General features: G+C 45.3%; 1 protein-coding gene across 1 annotated transcript in view; it reads right to left on the bottom strand.

The window, feature by feature from the left end:
• The window catches only part of CCDC85C (coiled-coil domain containing 85C), a 108,875-nt gene extending 83,842 nt beyond the window's left edge, over nucleotides 1–25,033 (bottom strand). Inside the window, exon 1 of the mRNA XM_083863391.1 lies at nucleotides 23,869–25,033. Within this exon, the coding sequence (XP_083719517.1) occupies nucleotides 23,869–24,580 (712 nt within the window). The 5' untranslated portion in view covers nucleotides 24,581–25,033. The remainder of the gene's footprint in view (nucleotides 1–23,868) is intronic.
• Between the last annotated feature and the right edge of the window lie 941 nt (nucleotides 25,034–25,974).

Raw genomic sequence — 25,974 nt, 5'->3', positions numbered from 1 at the left:
GCGCAGAGAAGTGATGGAAGTATTTAACAGAGGTGCAGATGAGGCACTTAAGAGCATGGATTAGTGGTGGGCTTGGCAGTGCTGGGCTAAGGACTGGTCTCAGTCATCTTAAGAGTCTTCTCCAACCTAAGTATTTCTACAATACTACACTAATTAATTCTAGCTAAACAGCATTACTGTCAGTTTTGTATCCGTGAGATTATCAGTGGACCATGCCCACCAAAGAAGATGGGACTGAGGTCCTTGGAGAGCAGGCAATGCCACAGGCTACTCTTTAGAAAGGCTTCTTCAACACTCAAACCACTTCCCTTCCAGAAACATAAACTTTCCTAAAGAGCAAAGCTTGTACCAGCACAAATAAATAAATAACAATGTGGCTGCAACCGCCCCAGCTTTTAATTAAACTGCAACTGAACAAACAGCTTGACAGCAGGATGGCCATAACCTGCTCCTGCCACTGCCCTTTTGGCTTTGCGCTCCCAGGGTCAGATTCTCAGCATACCCTTGCCTGCAGCCCTGCCTTTCCTTTGAAGCTGCACAAGCTCTAGTTTTGTTGGGGTTTTTTTGGAGGTTTTTGTTTTACTATAAGGGCAACATCACTCCTGGCACACACCCGGCTGCAGGCGGGGATTTCCTTACCCTCCCCGGGACTGGAGAGGTGTTGGGTGGAAACAACTCCCAGGAGTTTGGAAAAAAAAGGCAGAAAGCTTCAAAAAGGTACTACATTAACCTCACAAGTTTCTTTCTAACATCGCTCATTATCTTCTAGGAGAGACCTAATATTTCTAACAAACAGAAATGGATCTATGGCCTGGTAGCACACACTCATCATGAGCGCAGTTCCACCAGCAACAAATTTGCCTCCACTCCACTCCCACTCTGACTTTGTCAAACTCACCTCTTGCCTCTAGAAAAGAAAAACCCACAAAAATAAGCACCACACCTTTGTAGCCTTATCTTTTAACACAACACAGTACATTATGTTTTATTTTAACAGCTCAAGTTTTCAAGGTTTTTCCACCCCGGATTGCATTATCAGCTCTCCCTCAACCCAGCACTGAGAGAAAAAAAACAACAACCCAGTGCTATTGAAAGGCAAGTACTTTATAGTGACTGTGCATTGTTCATAAGAGATCAGGGATAGCTTTTCCATTAAAAAAAAAAAAAACCCAACCAACCTTAAGATACCAGGCATCATTTTCACTTCTTTATTAAGCCAAGGATCTGTTAAAGTGCAGATTTCCCCCCTGTGCCAATAACACCTGGCAGTACATAACACACTAAGCATTTTTACTGTAATGACACTTCCACTGATATTTATGCAGGCATTTGACTACATTTCCAGAGAGGTAGAATATTATTCAGTGATGGAACACAGATATGCTGGGAGGTGAGAAGGGGTAGAAGGAAAATTGCAGGCAATTAGTATTTTCTTGACCTAACCGTAATTTGTGAATTTGTAAAGTCCTCTTCTGAAATGCTGGTTAATTTGATCTAAGAATAACTCAAAAAGTGTCTGTCACTTTCCTGCCCTCACAAACACAGACCAGCACACTCACATGAGTCAAACCCAGAAGAAAAGCAATGCAAATCCCCTCTGTCCCCTGCATTCACCCCAGCAGTGGGCAGTCCCCTCCCATACCACCCAGGCAATCCTGGGCTCCCTGCAATCTGATCGAGGGCTGATGAACTCAGCAAAGGAACAAGGGAGGAGACTTCAGGCGACTAACAATACTCTTTAAAGAGAAAAAATATTTTCCCATGGTTTAAAATTACCATCTGAACTTTAGTAGGAAAGCGATAGTGGTGCCACAGCCAGAGGTAGCAGATAGCATTATCCCATCCCCTGTCACAGGGGAATGTGAACTGCAGCCCCACCACAGGTAATCCACATTCTCAAAATATACTGCTGACCTACGTGCCCAGGTGCCCCATCACATAGGTGGTCTGTTTCTTTACAAGAATGCAACTGGGATTTCTTTGCTTTCATGCCTTCTCTGCTTGAGAGACCACCACACACATGAAATGAGGAGAGAGGGGCTGGGGCTCAGGGAAAGGGAGATGGGGGTGGTCAGGTGAAGCCTACAGAAAGGGTAAGAAGTTTCTTTGACAAGATAAACATGATCACTTCCCAACAGCTCAGACACAGGATCCCACTTCTCATGTGAATGTATTTACACTTAGATAATACATCCCTGTGACTAAAGGCAAGGACTAACCTAAAGCTGCCATTTCAGCTGTGCGCTGCAAAAGTAAACCACTTCTAAAAGTGAAATGCTAGAGGAAAGAGAGTGACATGTTTCTGATTTATAGATTACTTTTAAAATTATTGGTGAGGGAGTTCTCCCAGTAGCACTCGAGAAGGTCTCTGTTTATTTGAGGAGCTCACAGGAGCACAGCCACAGCAGAGACTCCTGTTCAGCCCCATAGCCCACATGGAGCCCAATCTACTCTATCAGTATTTATTTACCTTTAAATACAAAAGGAAGGCTATCCAAACAAAAGTTGAGTGTCCCCAGCAGATAATTAAGTACGCTAATGCACAAATCTATTTAGATAAGAGTGAGCATATTGGTACAATCAAAAGGCAGGTCACAGTTTATAATCCATTCTCTGTATAAACAAGCTCCACCAGTGCCCCTCACACCAGAACTGTCCTTAGGGATAACACTCTTTCCCTCCTGAAGCCCTTACCAGTGCAGGATTTTGGCAGTGCATGGGCAAGGACACAGCATTTAGGCTGCTGAATACACATCTCAGCACTGACTGAACTCTGAGCTTTGGCCCAGTCCTCACAGTGCCCTCCTGAGTGTTCAAGCCCCTGGAGCCTCAGCCATTGGCCATCCATGGAGTATCCTCATGGAGCTGTCACTGCTGGAAGCATGTAGGAGGGCACCAGCAGGCATCATAGAGCCCAAGCCACTTTTGGCTCATCTGTTCTAATGAAATCACAGCTTATCTATTTTTATTGTTCTCTGTATACCTGCTCTGTTTTCCTGTACATAAATTATTCTTCACTTCCTTCCTGAAAGAGCTATTATTTAACAGCATAGCTGGCATTAACTATTGTATCACATTCCCCAGAGATCCATTAGAGCAATGATAGAGTGCTACACCAACACAAAAACACATGCACAAACACTCCCTGAGCTAAACCCTTCTAACACAGCCCTTTCAAACAGAAGAGGCAATATAAATAGAAGAGATCATAAGCCTCACCAGGACATGGTACAGTGTAGACAGATTACTTCTTCCACTTCACAAAATTAAAATACATGGGCTATAATTAATTATTGTTCCGCTTGATCTGGACATATCTAACCCTGAATGGTCAAAGAGGGGTATTGCTTGGATCTCTCCACAGTTATCAAGGGGTCAGACAAGGCTTAATTTGGATTCTCTCTGTCTATTGAAACCTGTTCTTATTTAATCATAATTCAAAATATCTGAAGCAGCCGTCTCACCTACTCCAAAGGAGAAACACTGGACTTGGGCTTGAAAACTGTCCTTCCTAGTATTTCAAGGTAGAGGTATCTCCTCATTTATGAACATTTTTACATTAAAAAAAGTCAACTAAAATAATGATTCCAAACCCTGGCTGATCTGAAGTAATACACCAACTATACAACACATTTAAAATTGATGTTTTGTTTTATTTTATAGACATCCCTTTTTAGATTCCAATCTCGCTTCAGCCTCTGTCCCCAAAGCAGCTTTCAGTGGATGATTCCTCCACTCTATGAAAGTTACACCAACACCTACACAAAACCACTGGTCTCTAATTAGGAATCCAACTGAATTAGCTCATGATAATGAGCCCCAGAACGCTGCCTATAGGCATGGATTTATCTAACCAAGGTCATGCTGTGTGGAGATTAGCAAACAAAGTATTCCCCCAACCCCACAGTGGTGCTGGGAGCCCCCATGGCAGAGGGAGGCCGAGGGCTGACAGCAGAGGATGCAGCACTGGCACCCAGAAAGGAGCTGCCAGAAGGTGCTGAGGAACCTGCTGCTCACTAAACCTCCTCCCAGGACAGGAATGCTCACTCACAGGACCAATACAAGTTGTTCTCTCAAGTGTCTTGCTTCTGCTGTCCTTATCACCAAGGAAGTGAGTGAGAAGAAGTCACACCACCACCTTCTCAGACAAGAGAGCAAACAAGAAGTTTCCCTTTTCTGAGGCAGGAGGGTTTAGGCTTCTCTTAAGGCTTTAGGTACAATCCTGCTCTAATCAGCTCCAGCAGAAGCTATGGCACAGGAGGTGTCTACAGGAGCAGTAACAGTGCTCTGGAGTAAAGCATGCAAGCAGAAAACAGAAACAGATATACAAATCCAAAATTTGCATGTGTCCAGGAAACCTTCCTAAAAATCACCCACTACAGACAAGCCATGAAGTTGTGAGCTGAGCAACTTCTCTCCAGTTCAGCTGCTGCTTCACCTTCTCCAAGCACCTCCAGAACAAAGTGCAATCCTCTCCTGAGGGAAAATGATGCATGAAACACAAGGTTGGTGAAACAATATCCACCTGCGGGTAAGATGCCCAAATGGCCTGGACAGCCCACCTGGCACCAGATATTTAGTTTGTATCATTTGCTATCCACAGATTTTGACTTCACAAAATCAAGTCCAGTCCAACATTGACTTAAGCAACAGAAACCTCTTCTTTTGATTCACACTCTTTTAGACAGAAGACTAATGAATGCAGAGCTGCCTTGGACAGAAAGGGAAGTCAATGGCTCCTCTCCAAAACTCTGGAGGCAAAAGTCCAACAACAAGCCCTGGCTGGGCAATAAAAGGGAAAACAATGCAAATCCACAGGGAAGTTGACACAGAAGCACGAAAGTGCTCTCCCAGTGACAGGGATGTTGACCTGGGACCTGCCAATGTCTCACCTACAGCCAGGTCACTTCCCAGTCCTGAACAGACCATTGGAGAATTTAACATCTCCAAACTCCCCTATAACAAACTGAAAAATGCAACATCACAAACACGAAATTTTGATTTCTCCAGAACCTCTAATTTCTGTGGCCTGCCACTGCTTGGGGGTAAATGTTAGTCCAGTGATACTTCTCTTACAGCAAATGAAGCTTCTCACCCCCTTTCAGTCTCAAATACAGAGCCAGGTGTTCAAAAATACAAGTCAAAACACAGTTAGGAAGGGCTAAGAGAAAAACTAGAGAAGCAGGAATCCCAAATGGGTTTTGCCTGGAGGCAAGGGGCAAAAGCAGTGAGATGCAGTAACTTTAACAACTTAATTTTACAAGATTAAAAAGAAATAGGTCACCCTGTCACTACAGAGATTGGGTGGGATTAGTTTAATACCAGTTTGTCCAAATAAAGGTCAAAAACAGCTCCTCTGAACAACAAAGTTTTGAGGATTTGGCTATTAGCAAGCTAGTTTCTTAGATCATATTTGTGTACTTGTCTAGGTGGGTCTGAAGACAAGATAGATGCCTCCAAGAGAGTCCAAAACAAGGCAGTTTGCAGTGGCTCTGAGAGACAGATTTCCAAGCCATGGATTTAAAAGTTAGGGCTGCATGGGCTTGTCTGGATTTGCAGAGTGAATCTGCCAAAGATTTCAATGCATGTATTCGTAGCACAGCCGAAGATCTGCATATGATCCAACTGGAGGCTCCCACATTGTGCTTAAAGGATGGCAGCAAGCAGCAGGTCTCTGCAGCATGCCATGAGGCCAAACCTCATCAAAGAGCAGTCCCTGGAGGAAATCCAATAACAGAGCATACCACAGCATCAGACTTGCTGTGCTGTCTTAGCCCTTGGCCTATGGTGATTCATCTTTCCCTGCAACCTCTGACATTTTCCACCACCATTCATGCAGACACATTACTAGGATTCAGTCACAGACTAATACATCCAGCATGGATCAATCACCACAGGCCAAAACCACCTAAGACATTATCCTGGATCACAGAAAAGGGAGCCCAGTCTAAAAGAAGATGACAAAAAAAAAAAAAAAAAAAAAAAAAAAAAAAAAAATCAGAATTGTGCCAGGAACAGCCTCAGATGCAAAAATTGAAATGTGGAAGAGTTTGTAGAGTATTTAAAAGGGAAACAAGTCACTTTGAGCTATAGCCTGTACCTTTATTTTTGTCGGAAAGGACCAATCCTTGGTCAACAGGAACATTCTTGATCAGCCATTGCAAATGTTAAGCTGTGTTTGAATTCACCAGTTGTATGAGTCTGCCCCTAATTCCACACTTTCTGTGCCTGCCTCCCCCAGCATCCCCCTCAGCAGGGGCTGATCAGAACCTGCCCCAGACCCTGTCACTCAGAAACTCCCTCTCATACTGTCTGCAGCCACTCCAGCTCACTGGTCCTGCATCAGCATCCCCGGCTTCAATGTCTGGAATTAGACCCTGCAGATTAGGCAACGTGCTGAGGCTTATCTCTGTGTCTAATCACTAATAAAGTTGCAACCTGGTGCATTTGTACCGCATTAGGTCTCGCCCAACAACACGGACTTTAAAGGTCATCAGCCTCCTGCAATCCCTGCCGGGTTTATGGCAGCGGGTCCGGGTGGGTCCCGCTCCCTCGGACCGGCCACCAGCAGCAGAAATCCAATTAGGGGCACAATGGTCCCAGGCCGGAGAGGCTCCCGGGCCCCCCAGCCCTCCCGCCCTGGCGCCCTCTCCACAATGCCGCCTTTTGTCTCAGCCCCGCTATTGTTTGGGATTCTCTCGCATCCCCGGACACGGGATAAAGAGCCGTGTTTGGAGGGATGTTTATGAATGAGGTCTCAGAGCGCAGGGGTGCGGCAACACAGGGCTTGACCACGGACAAAAAAGGTCATGGTTTCTAAAAGCCACGCTGAAGAGAAATCATTAGAGATGTAATATGCAATAGCCGGGAACGAAAAGTTACAGGCAAACGGGAAACAAGAAGTAAAATCCCAGTCCTTTCAAAGCCAGGGAAAGTTTTGCCACAAACCTCAAAATATCTCTACTAAATAAAATACCTAGCAGACCCTACTGTTTTAGGGCACAGTTTTGAAAAGATTTTACATTGCATTGATTTCCAAAGCAGGGAAAAGAAATAACGTTTTCTGATTAAAAATGTAGCAGATAATGGCAGTAAAATATGGGCCAAGGAAACTAGGTGAAAAATATCAGCTAATGGAAATCTAAATCATCCTTCTTGTGTCAGAGAAAATATTCTGATTTTGATGTGGTGTAATGAATATGCCACACTAAATTAAGAGGAAAGACCTACACCTCTTTAAGACCTGTAGGAGTTACAAGGGTCTTAAAAATTAACAACATATAAGACCAGGTCAGTTCTACAGTGCAAATCTGTGCGAGTTTAGACGAAGTTAAGGAAAACTTGTCAAACACCTTCAGCATGACAGCTCCACAAGTCTTGCTAACAGCCAAAACCCACCTTCCCTCACACATCCAGGGACAAAGCCACTCAGACCCCATCCATCACATGGGAAAGTGCCTCTTTGTGAGGCTCTGCTGAGCAGAGGAAGATAGTAATATTGTGAAACCTTTCTGGACTTTTAAAGAGTAGAGGCAGACATATAATTGCATTCAATGAAACATCATATGGTAATGAGCAGCAATGGAATAGCCAAGTATAAATCTCCCATTCACTAGAGTGTCACATGTATAAATCTATTTACCAAAGATTACTCTGTAGGTCCTACCATAATAAATCTTCAGGAGAATGCCTTGTGCACCACTAACAGAGCAGGAATTTGGAAAAGCAGGCAGGCTATTCTTCATAAGGAGTGCTGATAACCAGCCAACCTGTTTGTTGAAAAGATGATATTAATTGTGCTCTACTTATCTGGGGTCTTTGTTTGGGTGCTTGGGAGACTGAAGTTGATTTTTTTTTCTTTATTATTAATACAAGAACATCAATACACATAGACTGTAACACTAAGTTGAAGTCAAGTGGTACAAACCATAAAAATGAGTACTACAACAAAATCCAGAACTAATGTCCACTCACTGAAAGAACTACAAAGGCTCTTTTGATTTTAGAAGATGTACCACATGGCAATTCATAGGCTCATGGAATTATTAAATCATTTAATTTGCAAAAGGTCTTTGAATACTATCGAGTCCAACCATTAACCCAATATTGCCAAGTCCACCACTAAACCTTGTTCACATCTACACTTTTTTAAATACCTCCAGGGATGCTGCCTCCACCACTTCCCTGGGCAGCCTCTTCCAATGCCTGACAACCCTTTTGCTAAAGAAATTTTTCCTAATAACAAACTCAACCTCTCTTGGTATAGCTTCAGCTAATTTCCTCTTGTCCTATTGCTTGTTATCTGGGAGAAGTGACCAGCCTTGTTCCAGCCTCCTTTCAGGTAGCTGTAGAGAGCAACAAGGTCCTCTCTGAGCCTCTCTTTCCTCAGGTCCCTCAGCTACTCCTCATCAGACTGAGTGGTATCTGGCCTACTTTCTGCTCAATGTAAATGTTTTATGTAGGTTAATCCCAGATAAATAACTGTTTTCTTGCATTATCTAGATCTTCCACTACACATTATGGGGTGTATTAGAAAGATTAAGCGCTGCACAGTCAACTAAGAGCCTCCCTACAGGATGCTGCTGCCCCCAGCTCTGCAAGGATGCCACGTCACACACTGAAACACCCTGTATATCTGCATGACTTGCCAAAACCCCTTGTTAATCACCTGAGGTTTCTATTTGTAGCCATGTGCAAACAGTGTCTCAGGAGAGCTTTTGTTCTGTGCTGAAGAGCTAAGGCTAAGCTGCGTTCCAGAAGTAGCCAGATAAGGAAAAAGTCACATGCCAATATTATATTTAATATATCAGAATCAGACGAAAATCACAGTCCAGTCATAAGGAACAGGCAAGTGCTTTAATGGCACTCGATTCAGTGATACACAGGTCTGACGTGCAGCAACACACTGAACAAAGTTTCACAAGAGAAAGACATGGACCTGTTGGAGCAGGTCCAGAAAAGAGACACAGAAATGATCAGAGGGCTGAAACACCTCTCCAAGAGGAAAAGCTGAGAGAGTTGGGGTTGTTTAGCCTGGAGAAGAAAAGGCTCCTGGGATACCTCATTGCAGCCTTTAGTTTAAAGGGAGGTTAAAAAATAGATGGGGACAAAACTTTTATTAGGGCCTTTTAGGATACAATAGGGATAATAGGTAATGGTTATAAACTAAAAGAGGATCAATTTAGATTAAATCTAAAAAAGATTGTTTTTTTACAATGAGGGCTGTAAAACAGTGGCACAGGTTGCCCAGAGAGGTGGATGTCCATCCCTAGAAACGCTCCAGGTCAGTTTGGATGGAGCTTTGAGAAACCTGATCAGGTTGAAATTGTCCCTGCTCATCACAGCAGGGTTGTACTGGATGATCTCTAAAGGTCCCTTCCAACCCAGACTATTCTATGATTCTATGAGACCAGAAATGCTGCTAATTCTAACAATCACATCATGAAGATCACCACCTCCACATCTAGAACTTTACAGACTCTTTGCTGGGAACCTCACTGGTCTCCAGTCCATGAAAAAGCAGTGAGATTTGGAAGCAGATTTTAGGTTATGGATGTGAAAGCACCATGTGAAATGTCTGCCAGCATATGCTTATCCTACAGCTAAAGAGGGGCTGATCCCCCTAGAACTGTCTTTACAGCATGTGTCACCAAACGCTAAATTCACACACAAAATATTTACAAAATTTATCTACAATCACAATCTACAGTGCTCATGTTGCAGAATATCCTACTACATAAATCTGTAAAAATAATGCAGACATTCTGGGATGAACATCTGAGGAAGCTGCTAAGGAAAAATCTTTGTGTGCCCATTGCAGTGTCTGATCCCACCTACTTTGCAAGGCGTTTTTCACAGGCATCACTCTCACTGCCCTTTGACACCAGCAATTATCTGCTCCCAATCCTTCTGACCTCACATTCCTTACCCACCTGCAACTCCCATGTAAAGATAACAGAAGTTTGCATTCACATTAACTAAGTCTCTTTGTTCTGGGCAAGGAAACAATATTCATAATGCCCAATCTGATTTCATTCCAGTAGAGGATTAGTTTCAATCTCTGCTGCTGTAGAACAAAAAGGCAAGCAAGAAATTATCATCAAATAATTACAATGCTTTATGCTTTACAAAGGACACTCAGAGGTTTGCAAAAAAAAAAAAAAAAAAAAAAAAAAAAAAAAACCAAACAAACAAAAAAAAAAACCCAACTCTTTTTCTGGAATGAATTTGCAGTAAATTTCTGAGCATGCCTCAGACACACTTAGGAAGCCTACCGAGTCCTGCAGATAAGGCCCAGGACTGAGGGTCAGCACATGAAAGCTCTGCTGCCTGCTCTTTGCATACTTAGGCTAGTCAACATCCAAACTGTAAAAAAGGGGAATAATGCTACTTCTCAGGCTTATAAATATGCTATGAGGCCAAACTCATTAGCGTTTACAAAGCACTTCTAGACTCCTTGTCTGGAAGGAGTTATACAACCATAAAGTATTATTCATGCTGTTCTAAGGCAGAAAAGTAGGTATTACTGCAAATCCAGCAGTAGCTCTTCATGCACCATTAAGGTTTACTACACTGTCTTAATCTAATCATCAGCACTTCAGAACCCAGATCTGTCATTCGAAACCTACAGATCAGAATTCATCACTGAATAACCAACTGGGTCAACGATACACAGCACAGGACATACAAGCCCTTCTTTAACCCACATCACACATCTACAACTGAACCATTTGTATTTTCAAAACCTCAACATTATTGGTTTTCCTGTCATATTGCATTATGTCTACCCAGGATTTTAACAGGTTCAAAACTCAGATTCTAGATCTGTTTGCACATTTTTAAAAAGCTGATATGGGAAGGAGTGCAAAGTTCAGGTCTACACCTCTTCCAGCATTTATCAAGGAAACTGGTTCCTTCAGGCAACTTTTTCTGCCCATTATTATTCTGAGATCTCCTTTGCTTGTAATTCTGGAAATGTATTCATAACTAGTGGAACACTTGCTTTTGACTTGCTGATCAAAATACAATCTTTATAGCTCCAGGCACCATCATCAATGCTGAGCTGGAGGGAGTTCAATCCAGTTCAACAAAATCAGCTGTTAAAAATAACAGCTAGCTCCAAACCACATCTTTGCAGTGATTTACTCCATCTCCTCATTCAGCTGCTGCCACATCCCTTTGTGGGATCCATCCACATCCAATCCCACCTTGAGCTAGGCAGACAACTCTTGCTGCCCACTCCTCACACACTGAGAGTATCTTCTCCTCCCAGAGCAGCACAAGGGCTGCATTAGAGTTTCATCTGAGCTTGACCAAAATTCTGTCCACATCTGTCCTCTTGCTCCCTACCCTCCCATGGCAGCTCCAGGAAGTCAGCACCTCCATGGCTCCCCATGCCAGGACACATACTCCATGCTGCCCAGCCCTTCCCTCCAGCTCTACAGATGTTGTTTTCAACAGAAGAAACCTGTCCCTTTGCACACGACACAGCTTTGGTTTAAATCCAGACATGAAATCTCTCCTGTAAAAAAAGAGATCAAATTCAAATATCACCAACCTTGATCATAACATAGTCAGGGAGTTTTACTCTTTATATAGCATTCCTTTTACAGGGGCAGTTCCAAGGCTTTCCCAAAAATATTGTCTTTCCTTCATTTTATGCTGCCAAATAGAAGAAAAATTTTAAAAGGACAGTCCCATAATTTTTATCTGAATAAAGCAGAATGAAGCACAGGACAGCAGATCTTCCACTGAAAACTTTCTCTGTCCAACCTAGCCAAGATGCTGTAACAAGATGAAAGAAAAAATAGAGGCCTTTCCAACAACTGTATCAGCTGCTGTTTACATGATCCATTCCTCATCTTGCAGGTCTCTGAGCAAAATTGTCTCCACAGCTGTGGAATCAGAGAACTTGGTTGACCTATGTTGTTATGGACAGAGAGCATTTACAGCTCTGGAGTGATGCTTTCTCAAGAACACAGCCCCATGGCCAAGAAAACTAGCTAGTCACCTCAGCCACTTCCAAGAACAAAGCCTCCATCACTCTCAGAATACTTAACACACCGAGCACCTGTGCTTTGAACAGAAGATGCTCTTCAATACCCCTGGTGAACCCACAAAGATGCTCTGGATCATTTGTCACCATGTGAGCTCTTGACCTGCTGCTACAGAGCCAAAGCAGGACTGTGACCCGCACATGCCACCTCTACCAACACTCCTGCCCTCGGCTCTCACTTGGGTTAAGCAGCAGATGCTACTGAGTTACAAAATGCTCCCTTACTTCTTGGAAAAAAAACCAAACCAAACCAAACCAAAAACACAACAACAAAACACACAGAAGTGGATAAAAACATAGCTTTGCTTTTAAGCACAGATTAAACAATATTGATGTTTAGAGGGCTCTCTTTTTAAAGAACAAATTTCCAAAGGAACTTAATTATGTTCCTATGGTTAACAAAAGGATTTGCGTGATCCAGTTTCTCTTCCTTACTACGCTGCAAGTGAGGGATGTGACTGAATACAACACTTTACTAAATACTATAGGACCTACACCCATCATTTTCAATAATTAGAGAGTATTAATTTGAGATGATCCTTTCTCTTCCCTTCTCTGCTGTTTACCTTTACATAGAGGAAACAATTAGTGTATAAGGCAAACAACAAACAGGAATAAAATTAGTTCTTTCAAAATGAGATGTTGCTTAACTAATTGAAAAAAGAGAAAGCAAATGCTCACATTGCATAGCTAGCAGCAAAGTTGTTAAATGTCACTTTTCTGAGGTTCATACCCCAGTAATCTTCTTTTGTACAAAGAACAGTGACTCATAAATCTGGGTTTTTTCATTAAAAATTTGCACAAAAAAAAGCCTGAAATAAAAGCTGTCCCCTCCCCTTTTTTTTCTTGGTCAACTTGAAGCTGAAGCATGGTCTTTACAGGCTGTGGGAGTGGAAAGTCATTAGGGCTTCAATTCCAAATGAAAATTAAGGCTTTTAACTTCCCATACTACTCATACTGACAACCTTTCATACATAATTGCCTAGGAAGAGTTACTGCAGTCTTGTCACCCTCCTAACGCGTCAGTGATACACTGACAAATAGATCCTCCCTCCCAGTTCCACCAAGCAAATGGAAATAAAAGCCCATGTGGTTAAGAAACTCTGAGTTCACACCCAAGAGTGACTTTGATGACTTTTCAGTCAAGACGCGTTAGGAGTTACCGAATTACCAGCATCAGAAATAAAGCAATCAAGGGATCAGGTAAGAATTTAACTGGAAAGAGGAAGAGTGCCTTCAGCAATTACAGCAAAGACACCACTGCTTTGCAGTGACATGGGGAGCAACGTGACAAGCAGGACCCTTCTGCTTCACAGCTGTGGTTCTTCACCTCAGCCAAAACTGCACTAGGCTGACAGATAAACACTTTAAATACACATATTTAACATGATATTCAATTGGGCAACATAGATGAGATGAGCTGAAATAACAACAAATGCTGTGTCCACCCTGAAAGGTATCAAGGTAACCTGTTGTCGTGACAGCAGCAGCAGCATCTTTCTGCACTTGTCTGTGTTTGTGGACAGGCAAACCCTGCTTTTTATCCAATTTTGCTCATCTGCTCATTTGGGAGAATTATTATTTGACAAGTTTCTAGTTTGTTACAGTTGGTGGGAGACTGATCACACTTGATCATCCTGTGGTTCCAAAAAGTATATACAATACAGAGGGAAGCAACCTAACACATAAAGTGCTTTTATCCCAGCAAAGCTGAAACAGGATCTGAAGCAACTCCAAAACTGAGCATTAGAAATGTGTGGAGATACTCTAAAGACTTCTCCTTTCTTGCTAGTTCAGTATAATTCAAAACCTGTTTGTTATCACTGGTATCATAGCAATGGTCAGAGGCCCTGTTAGAGGTAAGGGTCTATTTCTGTTGAGCACCACAGTAAACTTGGAGAAGACAAAGCAAATATATTATACTGGTTGTATTAAAAGAGAATCACAAATCACATAATTTAGCAAAGATTACACCAGCAAGCCATGTAACAGAGAGACAGCACTCCAAATCTGAATCTCAGTTCAGTGCTCTAACTTGCAGAACCAACCATCCTTTTGTTATTTTAAAGCTTATATCTAAAACAATACAGTCTTAGCAGACGTCATAAAAAGAGGACTGCATTTTGGTACAAGGTCAGGAGACAAGCATGGGAGACCTTCAAATAAATTGCTCAGAATCCAGGAAGCAAACAGCTGCTGCACCAAAAGCTCAAAAAGAACAACTTTCAGAAGATGGTTGAACACAGTCACACACATGCAGCTACATCCACATCTGGCCTGGGGGACAGAGCTGCAGAAACCATTATTGCTCCTGAGGTGGAAACTGCAGCCACTCCAGAAGAGAAGATGTCCACAAACAAGGCATGTATTATCATGCTTCAAGACATCAAAGAGGAATAAACACATAGGCTTTAAAAATGGATCCCTATTTTCAAAAGGTGTTGAAAGGGTGGGAAAGGATAACCCTCTAAATGTTATCAGAACTGAAAGATGGAAGGGCTGCTGCATTGACTGAAATACTCAGCTGGTTCGTAGCCTCAAAAATAGGCATCACAGAGAAATGAATGAATAATTGAAATAAAGCAAGGAAGTACAGAGGTATTTATAACAGCAAAGGACAGGTGTATCAGCAGTTTGACCAGGAGTGAATAACTGACTCACTCCCATGCTGGGTTTCAGCTGCAATCAGGAAAATGAACAAGGGAACATTTTATCAGAGTTTTTCACAGTGTGACATCCCTGTGCAATGCATGAGCCACTGGTGAAGATCATATAACCTATAACTATGTATCACATTCAACAGCAAACAAGCTTTTAACTCAGGGGAAAGGGATTAAAAGCTCCGTAAGATCCAAAGCATAGATCAAAGTTATATTCAGCTGCTGGGAAATAGATAAATATGAGACTGAAAATCCCAGTAAGGGAGATAAGAAAAGGAAACCAAGAAGACAAAAGAATACTGTGCATCACAATAGCCCTTTAAGATTGTACATAAAAATAAGATTTTCTTAACACCTTTTTTAGAGGCTGGAAAAGATTCAGCATAAATCAAAATTAGTTCTTTTTAATTACTGATACTCTGTTACCATCTGATGATGTTACTCTGGCATAAAACGTAGACTTTTATGTAATTGTCCTGGAACCTATTCTATTAGATCCTACTAAAAAGAAAAATGGGGGGGAAACAGTGAAAACATCAACACGAAAATGGTAAATTCCTGCATGTATATAACCAGCAGTAGTCCTCAGGCAACACAAAAATCAAGCAGAACATTGCCTAAACAGGACAGATTACTTCCCTTGTTGGAGATTAAAGACACTGTGGATTTCCTTTGAAAAAAATACCAAAGCAAGTGTAAGGAGTCCAAGTCTCAAATTCATTCAAGTCCAACAGTGTCCCACAGTAACTTCACTGGTCACTGAGATGTACCACACCACTGAACAGTCCACACCCTCATATAAAGTCACAGCCAGGAGCAGAGTGTCACAGAAGTGGCATTTAAAGGACAAGGCATTATCAATAAGTGTCATAGAGTGAGAGAAATGTACCTTAGCAAGTAAAAAACTGCAGATGAAAGACAGATGCCAGCCCTCCAGAGACTGCTTAGCACTTAATCAAAAGTCAGAAAGCAGGAATCTTGCATTTGTGATGCACAGCCACCTGTCTTCAGATGATCCAGAGATGATGGAAGATGTGGGGAAGAACAAACAAAATCTAGTCAGTCCCACTAGATCAGAGACTGACAGCAAGCCTCTTCCTGCTATTTCCATAGAAATATTATACTTTGGGGACTGGAAATGCTGTCTCTTTTCTTCTTTTCTAAAATAATGGTTTGGTTTTGCTGCTCTGCTTTGAGTAGTCCTGTTGTCTGCTCCTTTCCTCTTCATGGATCTTCTACAGCCCAAGGACAGAGAGGCAGTTGCTTTGCAGCCTTTCCTGCTGCCCCTGGATGCTCTCATTGTCCTGGGAATGCAGGGACAGGTCAGACACAGCTGCCAAACCCCCAGGCCCCTGGACATATTTTGATCTTACTGTCCTGGAGATGGTTTGAAAGAGCAGCTAAGTATCTCCTCTTGCTTCCTACCCTGAGCCCTACTCCATCCATTTGCTCCTCACACTTCATCTTTCATCTCTCACAGACATTCAAATGCAGCTGACCTTCTTGTACATGAATGAAACCGCGAGCAGCAGAGGAGTTTGGGATGCAATGGGGAAAAGACAGCAGCATGCATCCCAGTCTCTGCACAGAGCTGGGGGATGGAGCAAAGTCTGAAGGGCTTTTCAGAGCACTCCAGCTTTGATTGAACTAATTCTGCCAGCACGCCGGCATTGACACAACCACAGAAGACAGCTAGCGTGTCACCCTGCGACTGCAGAGTACAGCTGGCCAAAGCCCTGACACCACACGCCCGACACTCACCCACGGTGCTCCCTCTGCTGCAGACAGCCCTCCCACCACAGCCACCCCAGGCAAACAGGAGACATCCCGTCCTACAAGCCTGTAGGAGGGCCCAAGCAGACACTGAGATAACTCACATCAGATTTAGGATTGCTTCAACCTCACTGTAAGATCCGTGAAGTCTCAAAGGCAGTCGAAGCTAACCTGTAATTGACTTCACAAGGACTTTAGGTCACAAAGACCCTTTACAGAAGAGCTCTGACAAGGAGAACACTTGGCACCACCACCTTGGAGACATAAGTCAGAACAAGCAATGAGTTCCCTGAGAGGGGCAAAATACCAAGGCAAGAAACAATTTAAGGGAAGGAAGACTATATATACCTGTGTGTACAGGGGCTAAAGCAACCTGGCATAAATGCTCTTGACCCAGACATGAGTCACTAGAAAAGTGTTCAAAATAACCTGCCCAACAGCCTTCAATTGCCATGGTGATAAATGTTTCCTAATGCCTAAGAGCAGCTGAGTCCTAAACTCCACGCACCTCATTCACTAACAAAAGCTTTCGTTATACTGAAAAAAGAAAATCACGACCAAATTGTGGCCATTTTAAGCCCTCCTCAGATCAAGGGCTGATTTACGCACCCCAGTTTCAATGGGGAGTACTGCGCTCACATCACTGCTAATTCAGAAGATGGAGCTGGCTTGCTTTTTGCTTCACAATTCAGTAGGCAAGGGGAAGATAGATTGTCTGAGACAGTGTTACTTTTTCTGCCAGGAGTTATCTATTTGCAGAAGTGGGTCAACTTTCTCTTGGTGGACATGTTCGTGTGTGAGTGCCTAGCAGCACTGCCTGCGCCGCTCTGCCCGCTCCGCCTGCACAGGAACCTCTGCACGTAACTATTTATGGCAGCCAAGTGTTTCATGAATTGCAGCAAGTTAACCACAAGGGGATGATGACATTTGGCGACAGGGCAGGATGAATTCTGGCTGGCAGACAAAAAGTCAGGTTAAAAATACAGAATGTAGAAGCAAACCCAGCCAGTTGCAGCTAATTCGCAGGAAAACTGGATGTGCGGCCCCCAAACCTTCCCTGTTCCAGGCCAGCAAGGCTGTGTGTTTTGCAGTGGGATGCTTTAAGGCTTGTGGGTGAGAGTGTAGAAAGAACATCGCCCTTCTGGGTTCAAGCCTTTTAGCTGAATTTTAAATGGGCTTAGATGTTTTTAATTTCCCTCACTCCACATCTGATGTATACCAGATGTTTTTGCCACTTTAAGCACCTCACCTCCATCTCACCTACCATCAGTTATTGTCCATTGTTGTGTTCCCAGAGCATCTCCAAAGGGCAGCCCCACTACAGAGGGATGATGCAAGGGCAGCCTTGGGGGAAAGGTCAGCAGACCCTGCCATGGATATGTCTGTCTGAGATGCCAGCAAGGCCACAGCCATGCTGAGGGGCAGATAAAAAGCCCAATGCCACCCAGGGCAGGCCTCCAGTATCCCCAAGGTCATATGGTGCAGGCACCCTTGTCCCCACAAGGTATTAACCCCTCATCTTTCAAATGCAATGCTTCTGTCAGTCTTGGCATTCATGCCCCTCATCTCCACATATTTTTAGAGTGTAGCACCTGCCAGGGCTGCATTTTGGGTTCTCATTCCTGCCACTTCATTAGATCACCATCTAATTCGATCCTCAGCTTTATTTGATGAAATGTCTCTAGAGGACCAAATCATTTACATGTAACCAACACAGTCTACTTCCCTTATTATGATTGTTTTCGATAGGAGTAAGTGGATAATTCCATCAAAAGCCCATAAAAATTTGTCTTTTAATCAATACAGGTTTTTTTCCTTCACCAGGACAGCTGAGAATAAGATATCTCTATATGATATTGAAAGAGGAAAACAAAATTAGAACACATTACCATGGAGAATATATTTCCAGATATGGCCCAATTTTAATTTAAGCATCCTGAGCCTTGTTTTCAGGGACACCAGCTACCCTGAAGATTGCGAGCCAAGCATGCTGGCACACAGGCAATGCCCCAGCAAGAAGGCAGGAGGGGGCAATGACAAAAATGCCTCAAATGAAGCCCTGAGTGGAAATCCTTTGAATGAGTGGCCAATGACTACTGGCTACAAGAAACTCAGGCTGTACTCTTCATGTCTGAGACCTCAGCACTGATAAGTCAAGTAGCAGAACACATTGAACTTACAGCAGAGATGGAAAGAGGTGCTCCTCCAGAGGTCTTACATCTATTTAGTGTACCACCTCAGAGCTGATTTCCTGTCTTAATCACAAGGAGTCTGTATGTAACAGCCTACAGCACCAAAAATACCCACACATTAAAAACAGCAGTATTAAAAAAAGAACATTAAAGCCATTTTCAGAGAATGAAAAGTGCTCTTGATATAAGAAAATAATTGGTCAAGTAATCAAACCTGTGCTTAAGCTTGGTAGGAGCCACTGAGCTCTGAGAAGTCTCCAGCAAAGAGAACAGGACTTTCTCTGACCTGGGCTGCCCATGCAGCATGAGGACTATAAGGGAGTGATATCTGAGAGCTGCTGAGAAAGGCAGTTTCCTCTCTTTCACCAGAGCTAGGATAGGTGCACTGCAAAAGTGGACAATGGTCATCCCAATACCTGGAACAGGGCTGATCTCACCTGGCTTTAGATGGTTACATATGAATGAGCTGACCAGGCTCCCTCCTCATCAAAGAGCACAGCCAGCACACAATTCTGCTCTCTTTGATGCAGACATAGTTCACATAAAGCATGACACCAAAGTGCTTTTCCCCACATGGCCAATAAAGGATGTCCAAGAGAATGCAGATGTTAAAGCCATCTTTGGGGATATTGGAGATACTCCAAATTAAATGGGATGAACCTCATCTTTTGCTTCTGCTCCTGCATGTTCTCGTCTCCAAGGCCTCATCAATATGCCATCATAAATAATAAGTACATTGATTATTAATACACTAGTAAAACAAAGCATTTTGGCCTTAAGGGTGTGAGAAGAAGAGAAGTAAGTACAGGGTAGCTGCATTACCAATCAATACCAACCCACAGGGAACAGCCATTTCTCTCTGCCACCATTTTAACTGCAATATATTGTACTCTCTAGGTAAATATGTGGACATCTACAAGTGGGAATCAATAGAACTAGAGATCTTCCCACCCGCTCACCCAGAGAGACCATTCTTCTTTTACTGAAGAAGACAGCAACAAGAGGCCATAGATTAATATCTGCTACTACAGGCTCTCAGCTGTACCCACAGCTTTACTTCTGGGCCTCTCACCACTTTTTAATTGTTGATGTTTTAATAATTTATAAAAACAAAACATCAAAATTAACACTTCATCCAACCAGAATAAAGTCAGAAACCACCTAGTACATTTTAGGAACCCAGAGCAAACAGTTTCAGTGGAAGGTGAAGGTCTAATGACAACTTCAGTTGACAGGTGTGAAATAAAACTAAAGCTTTGCCTGTATGCACAGGATTTCTCCCAGGCACATCACTAGTTGAGTCTGTGTGCCTCCAGGCTCAAAGATGGATGAACAGTTGCCCCAGTCAGATGTAGATAAGGCCAAAACCGGTGGAAGCCCTTGCCCTGGCCTCAGGGAGCTTTGAGTCACTCCTCCCAATGTTCCCACATACCTCACAGTCCAGGGATATATCCCGTGGGAATAAACCTGAGGGTTTTCTCTTCCCCTAGGTCATGTTAAAATCAATATCGCCAAATGTGCCTGACCTTTTTTTTTGTTGGTTTTTTTTTTTTTTTTTTTTTTTGTTTTGTTTTTTTTTAATTCTCTTTTTTAAACCTAATTCTGTCAGGAGCCAAGCAGCTGTTTCAACAGAGCTGTCTAAAGCTGGATGGGCAGAAAGAGACCAATAAAGCCAAAACACTCACAAGCACACACAGTGACTGTGCCTCAATTTCTGTCCTAGATCTGGGTAGGTTTAGAACTGTGACATATGATATTAGAACTAGCCAGTTTCCATCACACAGTTTGGAGGTGCCCCTGTCCCACAGCCCAGGTCTCTGTGCACACGGAGTATGGCCATACCTCTCACTTTCAGAACAAGCAGGATTACATTAATTCTAATATTAGCCGTTTTCACACTATGTTATAATTATTATCTTATCTTCCGTGAGCAAATAATTAATCATCAGCTTCTGAAAGGCGTCTTGCAGACGTAAACAGACTTCAGAAAAGTGAAGCAAAGGTGGACCACCAGTTGGGTTGGGGTTGTTTTTTACACTTACACCATTTATTCTGAATTCACCTTACAAATCTAGAGTTCATCACCTCACACTGGGGTGGGTCACTGGGGCCAATAAATCAAGCCCTGGTTCAACAACTCGCTTCCAAGGATCACTGAACAGAAAATGAGAAACATTTAAGCCACCTCTGCTCACTAAGATTCTACTAAAAATCTACCTTCCTGAAAGTGTTTTAACAGCCACCATACTGCTGACTCCTTTAGAAAAGCACTTAACAAGTGAAGCTCAATACCACTAGCAGGGGCAGTACAGTTCTCCATTTTCCAGATTCCAATTTCAGGACTTTTCAGCTTTTCCATAAGCAAAAACACTGTAACAAGCAGCTCACAAGTAGCAACCTTGCTCCCACCAGCTGTCCCGAGCTTCTGCTGTGTTCTTACTACAGATGCTAAATTCTGTACTGCATCCCTTTCCCTAAGAAAGCACAGAGGGCTGTTCATCTCAGTATTAGCTGAGCTGGCTGGGCAGCACCTGTTTTACCCATTGGTTAGTTCTCCAGTGCTTTAAAGACATGAGACAACAGCAAACCAGACTCAAGCTTACAACTAAAAAACAAAAGGCCATGCACTCTCTTTCCTCTGCCTTCCTTCTGTTTTATTCCTGAGGGAAAAAACCTCACCGAGAAAAGAGTAGAAAAAGGCTGAGATCTCGGCTGCACACACGGGAGGCAGGGACAGCAGCAGGAGACACAGGAGGATGCTCCGTGACAGCTCCACCACCCACCTGACTCACTGGAGTGGTTTTTCATGTTCACCTGCTCCTGCCCTGCTCTTCTACACCGTCACACTTAACAGAATTGTTGCTTCGTCCCAGGCGAACACCCCTCCCAGACTTCTTGCTGTCAGTCAAAAAAGGGGCCTGATAAGCCCTGCATTTGCATATGTATTGAGAGGCATTTCCAAAGGCACAGCCAGGGAAATGGCCTTGCTGAATACCGATGCTATCGGAGAATGACAACTATTCAAGTCATTTTACAGCTTCACTACCTAAGTGGAGAGATCAGGCTTGTCTACATCTTTACAAGGATTATTAGCTTTAAAGGCGCTGATCATATCCTTTGCACCCTCAGAAATGAAGCCGCACTGGTTCACAGGAAAGAGCTTCAATTCTTCCCACAGAGACCACCTTCCACAGGCACCCCAGAACCAGAAGTCACTAAAACCCAAAGGTCACGTCTGAAATGCTGGAGGCCGTAGCCATCCTTCGGACACAGGAAATGAGAAGGGGTGATGCAAAAGGCACTCATGGAAACACGTGTGTGCACATGGGCTCTTTCCCTTTCCTGCTCTTACCCTGCACACGGTAGGACACGAGACTCGGCTCTCAGTGCCCCCAAAAGATGCTGCTGGGCACAGTCCCACACACAGCGCTGGAGGAGGGCAAGGAGGACCGAGCTCGGAAAGCTTTCCTCTTTTCTTTTCCACAAAGAGGCTTTCCTCTTCGTGCTGACAGGGACGACTTTGAATCCCAGGTGAAGCATCCCACTGTGCCTTCACCCCGGATTGAAGGGACAGCTCTAAGGTATTGGTTATGTTCTGTATACTCAAGCGCCCTGAGTTAACAGATTAATTCAACCGGCTTTGTCCTATTCAGGTACCAATACCTAAAAGGGACACGGTCTGAGGTTCACAAACCAGAACTGTGAAGCCCTTCTGCTCCAAAACAGCAATATCACATTCAGTATCTGCCATGTGCTCTTCAAGCCCCTGTGGAGAGCAATGCTTTATGAAAATAAAGTCAAGTCACGTCAAGAGCAGAAGCTATCTGCCGATTTACAATCCAGATACTTCTGATTTACACAGCTCTAGAAGAGAGAGATTAAAAAAATTCCACACCAAACATTTAAAGATGTTTGCTGTACCGTGCACCATCTGGTGACTGGATCAGCCTTGAAACCAGCAATCCCTGACTACTGGACAAGGTGGCCAGAACATCTCCCTCACCCTGTGAGCTGAGACACACAGCTGGGGCAACAGGGCTGCAAACAGCATGTTCATGGATGAACACTCTGAAACGAGTTGATCAATCCTCCATGTCCTCAGGTCTCTTGGGACATAAAGACTTGCCACAAACCACAAAAAGACCAAAAGCTCTGGGAGCTGAAAGCATGGTTGTCTGGTAAACACATCCACTGCTGACATCAATCAGAGCCAACCTCTGGGGCTCCATCCCCCTCTGTGTGATTAGAGGTGGGAAAAGGACACCTCAACCAGAAAATCGTCCTCTCTGATTGGAAAAGAGGATTAAGAACATTAAAAATAGTCTTATGTATAAGAATTTTTTAGATAGCTGCCTGGTTTGATTCCTACTGAGCCCTCTTGACAACACTACTTCTAGAAGTCATGTATGTGGTCTAGCTGGTTTTAAAAGATTAAAAAACAATCTCCCTTTTAAAGACATTCCAATGTTATTTTAATGCCTGATCACTATTAGACAACAGGAGAAACTTTGCTCGAATATGAACTGCCAGAGGAGGCTTGGCATGATTTCACTGTGGAGCTCGTTTCTAACTTCAATGACTACCCTGAACAAAATCGTGAGTACAGCGTCCCTTCGAGAGCAATCTCTTCTCTACAAACAAAACTCCTCTTTCTGAAGCAGAGACAGGGGAAAGCCGAGTCGCACCTCTCCAGAACTGCTGAGCACTTCACAGCCAGCCTGCCCTGAGAGCCTGTGGAGCTAACAGGTGATGCTCTGTGGGACAAACCTGCACTTTCATCAGATGCTTCCAAAATCCCATCCCATCTTTATCAATCTTATCAAACTAGCACACAAACCAAAATATGTAAAGGGGGAGAGAAAGAGGAGGAAGAGTGGGAACACAATCAGCGTTTATTTAACCCTGAAAGCTCAGGCTGTTTTTTGTCAAAAAAAGAAACCCAAAACAAACAAACAAAACCAAACACCAACCCTGCTGGAGATAAAAGAGGTTCCAACCCTCAGCCCAGGACATCGATAACATGGTCAACACACAGATAACACACAGGTGCTCCTCCCCGGCTCCCGGGGCTGCCAAGGAGGTCACCAAGGATGGACAGGGCTGGGAATGGCGAGGACCCCCCGCACCCCACCAGGGGGACCGGCCGTGCCGGGGGTGGTGGCGCGGGGCGGGGCGGGCAGGGACTCACCATTGAGGCCATTGGGGATGCTCCGGTGGTGAAGGGGCGCCGACAGGTCATCCATGGACCTCCGCATGGCCCCGGCCTTGCTGTCGCCGGCCTTGTGGTGGTGAAGGTGGTGGTGATGGTGGTCGGGGCTGCCCGCGCTGCCCGTGCTGGAGGTGCTGCTCCCGTCCCCCACGTCCCTGGTGGCCGAGCCGCCGTTGAGGTTGTTCAGGCTGGCCTGGCTGTCGATGGAGCTCCGCGAGCCGGCCCCGCTCCGCTCCTCGTCCAGCATCAGCACCATCTCCTTCAGCTCCACGTTCTCCCGCAGGAGGGTCTCCTGCCTCGCCTCCAGGTCCTTCAGCTTCTGCTGGTACATGCCCACCTCCTTCCACATCACGCTGGCCGTGTGCCTCCCGAAGCGCTGCCATTCCCTTGACAGCTTCTTGCCTTTTTGCCGGTCGTCGTCCAAGAAGCAGCAGAGCTCCCGCAGCTCCTGGTTGTCGTCCTGCAACTTCTGGTTCACCTCCTTCAGCCCGCGGATCTCGTGCAGGTGGAGCTGCAGCCGCCGGTTCACGTCTTTCATCAAGTTGCCGTGTTCCACCATTAAGTTCATCTTTTCATTCTCCACTTTCCTCAGTCTTTTCACCAGCTCTTCCTTGCTCCACCTCAACATCTCCTCTTCCGAAATTTTGCTCAGGTCTTCTTTAGACCCTTCCAAGGAATTTTTTGCCATCATCTGTGCCTAGGCTGCGTTCGCTCTCACAGGATAACAAATGGTTCGGATTATTCGGATGATTTTGTTCGCCTGATTTCCTAGAACTAAAATTCACTGCAGCATCTCGGGGAAGAAATATTATAGTTCTCCGTTGAGCGTTGGACAAGGAAGAAAAGCAACGCCGGACTGGAAATTCTGCTCCCCCATAGACCCCATAATAATAATGATAATAAAAAGAAAACACAAAACCAAAGGGGGAGGGGGGGGTGGAGATTAAATAAAAAAAGGCGCCCCCCCTGCCCCGGAGGCTGGGGGCGACAGGGAGCCGGGAGCCAAGTGAAGACCGGCCACTCTCCGAGCGAAGCCTCCGCGGGGATCGGCCAACTTACCCCGGGCTAAACAAGTACGCGGCGGCCGCCCCCCCGATCCCGGGCGCTCCGTCCACTTGTCCTCCCGCCCGCCCGCCCGCCCGCCGCGGGACCGCGCACCGCGCACACCGCGCACACCGCGCACACCGCGCACCCGCTGCTGTCCCGCTCCGCCGGCCCGGCCGCAGCCCCGGGGCGATGTGGGGCCGAGCCCGGCGCGGTGGCGGCCGATGCCGGTGCGGCGCTGCCGAGGAGCGGTGGGGGAGCCGGCGCCTTCCCGGAATGGCTCAGCCCTCGGGAGGGAGGGAGGGAGGGAGCGAGGGAGGAGGAGGAGGAGGGCGGCAGCGCCGCGGCTTGGTCCCACCTCCTGCCGGGCAGGGCCCTGCCCCAGCCGGGCCGAGCGGCGGGGAAGGAAGGGGAGTCGGCTGCTGGCGGAGGAGCGGAGGGAGCCGAGCCGAGCCGAGCCGCGCTGAGCCCCGCTGAGCCCCCCCGTGCCCGAGCCCGGTGCCGCGCCCGCCGCCGGCTCGGGTTACGGGAGCCGCGGCCGCGCAGCCAATGCGGGCCCGCCTGGCGCCTTCGAACGGCAGGTACAAAGGGACGGGGCCGCTCCCTCCCTCCCTCCTGCTGCCCCCGCCCTCCGCCCGCCCCGCCGTGCCCTGCCGTGCCCTGCCCGCCGCGGCCCTGCTGGCTCAGCGCTGCCCCCCCGGGGCTGACACCCCGCCTTTTGCCCCCCCTCCCTTTTTTTTTTCCTTTTTTTTTTTTTCCTTTTTTTTTTTTTTTTTCCTCAGATAGGTTTCCCCGGATTTTCTTTAAAGAAAGGTACCGGAGAGAGCCCCATCCCGGGAAGGGTGGGGTTGGACAGGCAGGAAAACGCGCCTGTCGGGCGGCCCGGGGAAGCGGCGCCGAAATGGCCCCGGTCCCGCTCTGCCCCGGCCACGGCGGGGCCACGGGCGGCCGCCCCGGGCTGGGAGCGGAGCGGGAGCTCCCGGAGCATCTCCGCTCCCGCCGCCCCCGCCCAGGGCTTTGTCACCGGCCCCGGCCCCGCGC

This window comes from Zosterops lateralis (assembly GCF_965231275.1).
Source record: "Zosterops lateralis genome assembly, chromosome: 6".
In the NCBI taxonomy this organism is placed as follows: Eukaryota; Metazoa; Chordata; class Aves; order Passeriformes; family Zosteropidae; genus Zosterops; species Zosterops lateralis.
This window is presented reverse-complemented; position numbering and strand designations above follow the sequence as displayed.